This window comes from Gekko japonicus, unplaced genomic scaffold, assembly GCF_001447785.1.
Source record: "Gekko japonicus isolate JY-2015 unplaced genomic scaffold, Gekko_japonicus_V1.1 scaffold211, whole genome shotgun sequence".
Classification (NCBI taxonomy): Eukaryota; Metazoa; Chordata; class Lepidosauria; order Squamata; family Gekkonidae; genus Gekko; species Gekko japonicus.
Window position 1 is genome coordinate 1,070,228 of NW_015164187.1, and position 11,736 is coordinate 1,081,963.

General features: G+C 45.0%; 1 protein-coding gene across 1 annotated transcript in view; it reads right to left on the reverse strand.

The window, feature by feature from the left end:
• The window catches only part of LOC107107842 (fer-1-like protein 4), a 90,748-nt gene extending 79,175 nt beyond the window's left edge, over positions 1-11,573 (reverse strand). Inside the window, exon 1 of the mRNA XM_015408191.1 lies at positions 11,445-11,573. Within this exon, the coding sequence (XP_015263677.1) occupies positions 11,445-11,573 (129 nt within the window). The remainder of the gene's footprint in view (positions 1-11,444) is intronic.
• Positions 11,574-11,736: the final 163 nt, after the last annotated feature.

Sequence of the window (11,736 nt, forward strand, 5' to 3'; positions counted from 1 at the left end):
CTGGGGACAGGGTGGGGGGAACTAAAATTAGAGGGAAATGGGGAGGCAGTGGCAAGCATCCTGACACACTGATATCACTTCCACAATGACCAGAAATGATGTTAGCATGTCACCCGGGACGCTGTAGCAGTCAATCAAAACTCTGTGTTTAAGCCATAGTGTTTGGGGCTGACTGCTAGAGTACCCCCAGTGATACACTAATATCTCTTCCAGATGTGCTGGAAGTGGTGAGTCTCCCACCAGCTGCAAGCTCTGTGCTGGCAACCCTACTTCTATCAGCTTGAACTGGTTAACCAGCTGCGGCCTTCTGGCCACTGTGGTGCATGCTGTGGTTACATCTAGATTAGATTACTGCAATGAATGCTACGTGGGGCTGCCCTTGAAAAGTGTTAAGACTCTTTAGTTGATGCAGAATGCTGCAGCCAGGATGTTGACTAGAGTGGGTCATAGGGACCATATTACTCCAGTCAATTTTAGTCTATCTACAAAGGCTGTTTTCAGGCATAATTCAAGATGCTGGTGTTGACCTTTAAAGCCCTAAATGGTTTGAGACCAGCAAACTTGAAGAACTGTTTACTCCCCTACAACCCACCTGACCGCTATGGTCATCTTCCAAGGCACTGCTTCAGTTGTATCTGCCTTCTGAGATTAGATGGATGGCAACCCAGGAAAGGACCTTCTCAAACCATGGCACCAAAACTCTGGAACTTGCCCGTCCCCTTTTGTTGCCATCTTACACCAGCGGGTGAAGATCTCTTTGTTTCATCTGGCATTCCCAGTGATCCTCCTTCCTGACCTATGTTTGGCTGATTGTTTTTATGTTTGCATGTATGTATATTTTAACTTGGTTTTAATTGTTTTAATGATGTTGTTGATTTTAATAGTTTTCAAGACATATTTTATTATGTACATTTTTAATCTGTTAGTCACCTTGGTGGCCCTGATGAGGGCAGAAAAGTGGGTTATAAATTTTGTAGATATATAAATTTAAAATATCCTGCTCATCTGTTCTGCAGGCACTTTATCACAGTGAATCTACTTTGTTCATGTGGCTTATTGTATTCTGTGCTACACACGTTGATAAACTGGTGTGCAGTTGTTCTGCCTTGAAGTGAGGTCCTGATAGCCTTCTGATCTCTTTTAACTCTAAGACAGTGGTATAATGTTTTCACAAAAGAATGGGAAAACAGTAAAAGAGAATTCATAATTTAGCAGTTTACATTTAGGCTTCACTTCTTATCATTCATATCATAGCCATTTTGGCATCCATAAAAGGAGTTTCTGTTTTAATATCTTTTTTAGGAGTATACCTATTTTAAGGGAACATCTAAAACTGTAATGTGTGAATGAGCTATTGAACACACACCTCATAAACGGTATATAAGTTGAAGAGCCAAACCTGGTTGTAGCTCCCTGCTGAGTATATACTCAGTCACAAAGCCACTGCAACATAAAAGTGTGGATTTGCTGCCATGTAAAATGTGGAATGGACTTGGGAAAAAGCCACTTTTCACCTGGAGGGCCATATAACTACTTCCTAAAGGGAGCACTCCCTGGAGAAGACCCTGATGCTGGGAAAGATTGAAGGTCAAAGAAGACGGGGACGGCAAAGGATGAGATGGTTAGACAGTGTCATCGATGCAACGAACATGAAATTGAGCCAACTTCAGAGGACGGCGGAAGACAGGAGGGCCTGGCGGGAGATGATCCATGGGGTCGCGAAGAGTCGGACTCGACTGTGTGACTGAACAACAACAACAAAATGTATTGTATGTATGTAAATGCCATCAAGTTGCAACCGACTTATGGTAACCCCAGCAAGGGGCTTTCAAAGCAAGTGAGAAGCAGAGGTGGTTTGCCATTGCCTTCCTCTGCATAGTCTTCCTTAGTGGTCCAATGCTGCTTAGCAACGGCCCTGTTCACACGAGGGGTTTTGGGCCGGGAGAGGGACGGATCGGGGCCGCAGCAAACGGGCGCGATCCCACAGCAACATCTGGGAATCGTGCTGCGCCCATCCCCCATCCATCCCTTCCGCCAAAAAAGTGCACCGTGGGATCGGCGGCTCATCCTTGCGCCGGCGCATCCCCGACCCCTGGCTGAGTTGCGCAGCCTCCCCCTCCCACTCGTCTCTTCCTCCCCGGCATCTGATCGTGCTGGGGAGCAACGGCGCGCGGCTCCATGGGATCCCGCCCGCAGCGTCTCTATTTTGGTGCGGCTCTAATTAGCCGCACTTTCACCAGTGTTTTCCCTGCCATGTGGCAGGGGCCAACTGAGATCTGACAAGATCAGGCTATACTATGCTACACCATTCAGCCTTTGCTACCCAAAATGTACTGTACCATGTGGACTTTTGTTGGCAGGGTGATGTCTCTACTTTTTATCATGCTGTTTAGGTTCGCCATTGCTTTCCTCCCGCGCTCGGCCTTCCTTATAGTCCAACTCTCGCAGCCATACATGACTACTGGGAATACCATTGCTTTGACCATGCGGACTTTTGTTGGCAGGGTGATGTCTCTACTTTTTATCATGCTGTTTAGGTTCGCCATCGCTTTCCTCCCAAGGAGCAGGCGTCTTTTAATTTCATGGCTGCAGTCACAGTCTGCGGTGATCTGGGATCCCAGGAACGTGAAGTCTGTCACTACTTCCACAGCTTCCCCTTCTATTTGCCAAGGAGTGATGGGGCCGGATGCCATGATCTTAGTTTTTTTGATGTTGAGCTTCAAGCCCACTTTTGCGCTCTCCTCTTTTACTCTGAGCAAGAGGCTCTTTAGGTCCTCTTCACTTTCTGCCATTAGAGTGGTATCGTCTGCATATCTGAGGTTGTTGATCTTTTCCCCAGCAATCTTAATTCCCGCTTGTGATTCATCCAGGCCAGCATTTCGCATGATGTACTCTGCATATATATTAAATAAGCAAGGTGACAGTATACATCCTTGTCGTACTCCTTTTCCTATGCTGAACCAATCAGTTGTTCCGTATCCGGTTCTAACTGTCGCTTCTTGGCCCTTATACAGGTTTCTCAAGAGACATGTGAGGTGGTCTGGTACTCCCATCTCTTTAAGGACCTGCCATAGTTTGTTGTGATCCACACAGTCAAAGGCTTTAGCATAGTCAATGAAGCAGAAGTAGATGTTTTTCTGGTACTCTCTTGCTTTCTCCATAATCCAGCGAATGTTGGCAATTTGATCTCTCGTTCCTCTACCTCTTCGAAACCCAGCTTGTACTTCTGGCAGTTCTCTATCCATGTACTGTTGAAGCCTAGCTTGTAGGATCTTGAGCATGACCTTGCTAGTGTGTGATATGAGTGCAATTGTGCGATAGTTTGAACATTCCTTGGCATTGCCCTTCTTTGGGATTGGAATGTATACTGACCTTTTCCAATCCTGTGGCCACTGTTGCGTTTTCCAAATTTGCTGGCAAATTGAGTACAGCACTTTAACAGCATCATCTTTTAAGACTTTGAATAGCTCAACTGGGATACCATCACCTCCACTAGCTTTGTTGTTAGTAATGCTTTCTAAGGCCCATTTAACTTCACATTCCAATTTTCTTGAAGAGATCTCTAGTCCTTCCCATTCTATTGTTTTCCTCTATTACTTTGCATTGTTCATTCAGGAAGGCCTCCTTATCTCTCCTTGCTGTTCTCTGGAAATCTGCATTCAGTTGGGTAAATCTTTCCTTTTCGCCTTTGCCTTTCGCTTTCCTTCTTTCCTCTGCTATTTGTAAAGCCTCAACAGACAGCCACTTTGCTTTCTTGCATTTCTTTTTCTTTGGGATGGTGGTGATTGCTGCCGCGTGTACAATGTCACGAACCTCCGTCCACAGTTCTACAGGTACTCTATCTATCAGATCTTGACCCTTGAATCTATTCTTCACCTCTACTGTATATTCAGCAGGGATGTGATCTAGGTCAAACCTGAATGGCCAGTGGTTTTCCCAATTTTCTTCAGTTTAAGTCTGAATTTTGCAATGAGTAGCTCATGATCTGAGCCACAGTCAGCTCCAGGTCTTGTTTTTACTGACTTGGTTTATATGTTTGTATACAAGAATACAAATGGTCTTGCACTTCATTGGGAGGCCCTTGATTCCTGTACATATGTGAGAACACTTGGGAGTCTGATGGCAGCTCTGTTTCCTAGTAAGCATGCCCAGCCCTCTCCCTATAAGATTACACACTGTCTTGCTTGCCTCTCCCTCATCCTCTTATGCTTCAGGCCCCAACCACTGCCTCTGGCTGCTTGTACCATTGCTGGTGTTTTAAGATTGTGTGAGATGCTTAGAACATTCCATGTCATTTCTCTAGGATGACACCAGGGGGAGGATCCATTAGAGAGGCTGAGTGGCTCAATGTACTACACAGACCCATCGAGTTCTCCTGGTGGACACAGGATTTTATTTATTTATTTTTATATCCCACCCTCCCTTACAAGCAGGCTCAGGGAGGGTCACGGGATGTCAGCTGCCTCAGATGTCTGCTGCCTCAGCCAAAGGCCTGGCGGAATAGCTCTATTTTACAGGCCCTGCAGCACTGTAATAAGTCCCACAGGGCCCTGATCTCAAGTGGGAGCATGTTTAACCAGGCCGGGGCCAGGGCAGAAAAGTCCCTGGCCCTTGTCGAGGCTAAATGGATGTCTTTCGGGTCAGGGACTAAAAGTCAGTGAAAGAGACTACAACAAGGCCTCCTGACCCTGTCTGGTTTGCCCAGTATGCCAGGCTCAGAACACTCTCTGGTTCTTCCCTTCTGTCACATTTCTGCTCTATCATGATGGAGCAGGGATGACAGAAGTGGAGAATTAGCAATATATAAGTGAGGAACATGTGAAAACTCACCCTCCCAGCTTGTCCTCCACCTCATGCTATTGAAACGTTTCCTTCCTCTTGTAAACAGGGTTGTCAACCTCCAGATGGTACCTGAAGATCTCCTGCCATTACAACTGGTCTCCTGACTATCAAGATAAATTCCCCTGGAGAAAATGACTCTTTTAGAGGGTGGACTCTATGGCATTATACCCTGCAGAGATCCCTCCCTGCCCCAAACCCCATCCTTTCTAGGCTCCACCTCCAAAATCTCCAGATATTCTCCAGCCCAGAGCTGGCAACCCTACTTGTAAACCCTGCAGATCTTTCCTTCTCTGCAGGCCCATTAACCCCTTCGCTTCATTTTCCTTTCCTCCCTCTCCTCTTGGTTTGCTCCCCCTACACTTCTTGTGTGCACTACCTACGCATTCCTTCTTTCCCTCACTCCCAACTCACTTCTGCAGCAGCCATTTTGGATTACTTAGGCAACCACAGACAACTGGGCAATTAAAAATAGATGCCAAATTTCATGAGGTAATCCACATGAGGCCTTGGTATTTAAAAACTTTATAATACCTTTTTTTTTCATGTTCCCCTCCAAATATATAGGTCTTCCCCCCGCCCCCCATTTGTAAAAGTATCTCCCCCCTTCTGTATCTGGCCCCACTGTGCAGATTTCTTTTTACTTACCCTCTAGGCCCAAGTTCTGAATTATAGATATATAACAGCAGGGAAGGAAGAGTAAACTGAATATTTTCAGTGAACTCTATATTCTCACTGGATTTACAAATGCATCAAGTTGAAATATTCTGATTATCTCTTGTGTTGAGTATATTTTTGCTTGGTATAATCTTCAGAATTGCTTCTGATGACTTCTTACCCATCAGCCTCCTTGAATGTAACTGCCCCCTCCCCAACCCCAAGGAAGTGTTTGTGCCACACCAGGTCTGCTGTGGGTAACTACTTTTTATTATACTACCCTTTCTGGTAGGAATCAGTTAGCTATAATTTATATGTAGTGTGGAGTGAATGAATGCCTAGGGGTAGTTTTTTTCACATTCCTGGCTCACACGCACTCTAGTTTGGAGGATTGTTAAGAGCAAAGCTCAAGTGTGTCTGAGTAAATTATGATTAGGAGAAAGAGGACAGTGTTAACAGTTCCTACTTGTACATATGCTAAACATCTGCAAACAAGGAAGTGAATTACCAGAAAGGCTTGCTTATAGCCTGATTTCAATGTGCTTTAAGGTAGGTTTAACAAGTTGCTCTATTCATATATCACAAAAAGTTTTGTGATTGCTCCATGGTGGATTTCAAGTCAAAAACAAATGCCTAAAGACATCTAACTTGACACACTTGGTTCCAAACTAGCTTCATCCATGGTAAAGGTAAAGGTTCCCTTGCTCGAAAGCCAGTCGAATCTGACTCTAGGGTTGCAGTGCTCATCTCTGTTTCAAAGCCAAAGAGCCAGTGCTGTCCGAAGACATTGAAGTGGTACCTATTTATCTACTTGCAATTTCTTGCTTTTGAACTGCTAGGTTGGCAGGAGCTGGAACTAGAGACGGGAGCTCACTCCATCATGCGGCACACTCGGGTCTCGAATTGCTGAACTACCGACCCTCCACAGCCTGCAGTTCAGTGTCTTAACCACTTGAGCCACCACAGCTCCTTCATCCATGGACTCACCATTAAATTAGGGTTGCCAGCCTCCAGGTGATATAACAAAAAATGGCTATAGTGTGTGTAGTATCCTAAATCTGAAAAACACTGTAGTGAAGAAATACACACAAAATCCTGTTTGAAATTACAAAAAAACTCTTATTAACTATTCTTTAAAGATGCAGTACAAGTTGAATTTAAACATATGAAGCTAAACCACAATATATGAGGTTAACCACATAACATTAACCACGGCAATGGATGTCCCAGGTAAATTTCCATTTTGACCCTTCATCAGGCTGTAATCATATGGTAAAGCCAGGAAAGAGTTGAGGGGACTGGTGCAGGAACTGCATACAGGGGTCATTTCCTGCGGAGTGCAGGATGTGCCTAGGTGCTTCTCCTCTGTTCCCAACTGTACTCTACCTCTCAGGCTTTATAGCAAGCTGAGGAGCTGTGCTATTTCCCTTGACATGGCTTTTGGCTTTGTGGAGCCGTGGAACACTGAATAGACTTTAGTGTCAAGGGAAACAGCAGAGCTCCTCAGCTTGCTATAACACCTGACTGGTGCTCTCCCTATTGAGGCAGGAAAAGAACTGAAGAGGGCAACTCCCACAGGCAAGAGACAGGAAGTTAAAAAAAAGGTTCCTGCCTCCCTGATTGGACGGTGAGAATCACCCAGCAAGATGTCCTCCACCCCAGAGGGAGAAGAGTTTTTTTGTAATTTCAAACAGAATTTTGTGTGTATTCCTTCACTAGTGTTTTTCAGATTTAGTAACCTCCAGGTGATAGCTGGAGATCTTCTGGGATTACAACTGATCTCCAGACAACAGAGGTCAGTTTCCCTAGAGAAAATGGCTGCTTTGGAAGGTGGACTTTAGGGCATTACACCCCACTGAATTCCCTCCCCAACCCAGAGATGGCAACCCCATGGGTGGGAAAGTTATTCTCTCTCAGGTCCATATGTGGACTGATGAGCTGTGAACTGATAATCATTTGAGTTAAGTGCCCTAGTGGACCAAGACTTAAGAAAGGTGGGTTTTGCTTTTTGGCCTGGAGAGCTATATGGGTCAAAATAAAATGGTTAGACAGTGTCATAGTTTCAACGAACATGAAATTGAGCCAACGCACTGTCATGCTAATGAACCTGGTAACACACACACAAAGATCCTGGACTGAGGGAGAAGCAGCACATGTATCCTTTTTACAGGAAGGCCTGGCGTGATCTGGTCCATGGGGTCGTGAAGAGTCGGACTTGACTGTGCGACTGAACAACTAAAAAATGGGGAGATTTTGTGGAGGTGCCATGACTCAGTGACAAAGCATTTGGTTTTGCAAGAAAAAAGTCCCAGGTTCAATCCCTGGTGCCTCCAGCTGAAAGGGATCAGATAACCAGGGTGTGAAAAAGCTGAGATGTTTGAGAGTTGTTGCCAGAGATGACAATTCTGACCTTGACAGACCAATGGCCTGACTTCGCTCTGTCCACAGAACATCTCCACAATTCAGCCAATGTGTAGAAAAAGAAAATGGACATAAAATGCTCTGGCCTTGCCCATAGCCTCTGCATGATCCCTGGCTTATGAGCATGGCAGAGGGGGACACTGATGGGGGACACAGTTTTCCAAAATTTGACAATCACAGGGAGAGTACATGAGGATTGTCTTCCCAAATATGCACCATCCATCCAAAGCCTTTTATTGGCATATAAATAAAAATACAGTAATCTGAGTACACACAGAGTCAAATTAAAATTGCCGAGTAACATCACAGAGTATCGCCATACAGAAAAACCTAATTCATCATATCATTTATCAGGCCGTAGGGCCAACCAAATATGCACCATGCTCATAAGCTAACAATCATGTGGATGCATGGCTGCTGTATTCAGCCAACGTGCATGTACAGGTCTAGTCTAAGGTACCTTCATGTATCCACTAGCAGTCTACTCATGTTTGCAAGCAACCAGATGACAAGGTTGTCTCTTTCCTTTTCATGACATGCAAAACTGCAAGTTGCAGCACTTCAGTTAACAGAAGGAAATAGATAGCCTATAGGATAGTCCCATATTATACCACTGACTTTAGTTATCTGTGGAAATAGTGGCCATTTTTTATCACTGGAACTACTGTGTGTGCGTGCGCGCTTTAATGAGCTGCATCTTTTTCCTTCGCAGGATGCCCTGCCTGCTAAATACACTGCACGGATCTTTGCACCTTTGAAGATCAGGGTAGCGTGAACACCATTTCCTAAAAGAGGTGGCTCCTGGGGTTTTGCTATCCGCTTGTCTGACTTACATAGCAATTTCAAGGGGCTGTTACATACGAAGAAACTAGATTTATTAATAGGAATCTACCCTTCAAAGCACTTACAAGCAACAAATATGCTGTGAAACTGCATTCCAACCACTCCCAAAGTCAGGCTAGGGACACAAATCAGAGGAAAAACAGCCATGAGTCAGATCAAAAGCATACAGAAGTAATTGACTATCTGATCTGACTAAAGGCTCAGCTACACAAGATGAACACAGCTCCCTTTCTTTATGTTTGCCCCAATGGGGCAAATGGCAGCTCCCCAGAGCTGTTTCATCCCTGGAAAATTGTTCAGGGTGAAAACTCACCCATCTCCGCATTGCAGTTCCAATATGAATCAGGTTCCGGATGCCTCTGTGTGTGTGTTAATTAAACTTCCAGTGTCTTGTGTAACTGAGCCCTCTAGAATGAGTCACAAGCTTTATCACTTTTGAGAGCAAAACCAGTGTTATACTTACAAACCTCAGCTTTGCAGTTCAGTACCTCTAGTGGACAGGGAAGTCATGACAATCAAACATTCAATAGTGATGTACCCATTAAAATGGGTAAAAATTACAAATCAGGGCTCTAGTCGGGGGGGAGCTCTCAGGTACGGAGCTCCGGAAGAGAACCTCTAGGGGGCGGGGCGGTCACGTGGTGAAGCCCCGCCCCCTTCTTTACCCCGCCCTCTGCTTCGATCCTCATTCCGTTTGGGAATGAGGATGAAGCAGGAGGGTAAGTAGCCGGGCCTTCTGACACACTTCGGGTGATGTCAGGGGGCGTGGCATATGCAAATAAGTTATGCTAATGAGCTCCGGCAGCTCTTTTTCTACAACAAGACCCCTGTTACAAATATTGCCACCACTGTGCAAGAAGAATCATGTCATGTCAGAGATGTCTGCTTATTAACGCATCACAAAACTCTTTGGTATCTCTTTACAGAAAATACTTTTTGTAGAGACATTTCTCTAACTAGTATTTGCTAATTAAAACAAATTTCACTTGGTTCTTCAAGTATTCATTTCTGAGTGAAAGCAATAGTGGAAAAGGTTTCCAGAAGCACAAAGACTATGGAATGTAACTATTCAAATACCAAATATGATCATACTTGCACTATGTGAGATCTATGCCAGGGATCTTAGTTCTTGGAAGCACTATTGTTTGAAACATGTTGGCACAAGTTTGCTACTTAAAAGGTGTGTTGTGCTCTCCTCCAACTATCAATGAATACTCCAGGTCATCCCTTTGGACATTTTTATACTCTGTGTGTATTGTTCCAGATGGGTAGCAGCAAAATAGAATAGCAGAGGTGGCATGTCAGAGACTCACACAGTTTATGCTGGAATAAAAACTTGTGCTGGAATACATTTTATTAGTCTTTACATTGTTCCTGGGGTTCTGCTTTATTTCCCTTTTGTTTGTGTCATTTAGGTACAAGCCCCAGTATACAGAGGAGTCAGAGACTCAAAATTGCCAGTGACAGATGTGCATCAAATCTTGGTCCACTTCAGCAGTTTGTAAATGGCAGGATCCAAAATACAATTTATACCAGCATCAGTTTGAGGAGACAGCTTTTATCTATCTGTGTATTTTTAATCTGTTTCCCAATGAAAATTATGATCGATAGCTGAGAAGTTTTATTCTGACCAGACAATGAAGGAGGCACCTAAAGTTTCATGAGAGATTTTAATGGAATTTGCAATACACAAGAAACGCAGCATATTTTCTTTCTCCATTAGTCACCCAAATCAAGCAGCGCAGGAGATTGGTGGCAATGCTCCCTCTAAGCTGTGGAGACTTGTGAGCAAAAATTTCCCGGATCTCCTCTGGAACCCTTTTTAAAGATGGGAGTGACATTAGCTACCTTCCAGTCCCTCAGGAATGGAGGCAGATTTTAAGGAAAGATTACATATCTTTGTCAGGAGCTCTACAAGTTCACATTTGAGTTCTTTCAGAACTCTCGGATGTATGCCATCTGGGCCTGGTGATTTATCAGTTTTTAAGTTGTCTATCAGTTTTAGGACCTCCTCTCTCGTCACCTCAATCTGACTCAGGTCTTCCAACACCCCTCCTGAAATCAGTGGTTCTGGAGTGGGCAAGCACTTCTCATCTTCCACAGTGAAGACGGAGGCAAAAAATGCATTTAGCTTCTCAGCCATTTCCCTATCATCCTTCAATACTCCTTTTACCCCTTGGTCGTCCAAGGGCCCCACTGCCTCCCTGGCTGGTTTCCTGCTTCTAATGTATTTGAAGAAAGCTTAGCTTCCGAGATCTGACCAGATTGGGCTTGCTTGGCTTATCCGGGTCAGGGTCTACTTCATTGATTACTGAACGTCCCATCTGTCGATTGTATTGGCTCACTCCGTCTAATCCGTCTTGAGTCCAAGTGAGGAGGGGGGGTGGGGGCTATAAATAATGTAAACAAGAACCCTGGCTTGCCAGAGGGGCACCGCAAGTTGTAGCTCAGAGCCACTTGTCCGCTTTCTGTTTGTTCTCCGCCATGGGCTCTGGAGCTGCAGAGATGGCCAGAGGGGTACAGGGTTCTGGTTCAAGGCGCCGCAACCTACCACAGTTAGCAAACCTGCTTCAAGTCAGGCTTCCTGGTTTTGGTTTGCTGGCCAATCCAGACACTGATTAGTATGCTCCTCCACCCGGCACCACCCCATCAGCCGGACCTTGTGTGGCTTTGGGCTCCCGTACCTTACAGTTCATGATCCCCTCTTGCTTGAAGCGTGTGTAGTACATGTCCATGGAGTACACCTCACTCCAGAGGTAGCCATAGTACTGGGCATCATAGCCTCCTGCCAAGTGGCCAAATGTGGCTGGCATGTTTGTACCTGGTAAAGGGCAATATGAGCAGAGGTTAATGCCAGCAGAGAGGACAACATGAGGGCAATAGATAGCAAGCAGAGGGCAAGATGAGCAGAGGTTAATTTGAAGAAAGACTTCAGAATCCCTGTGGGCCTCAAGACAGCTGGATCCAATGAGCTCT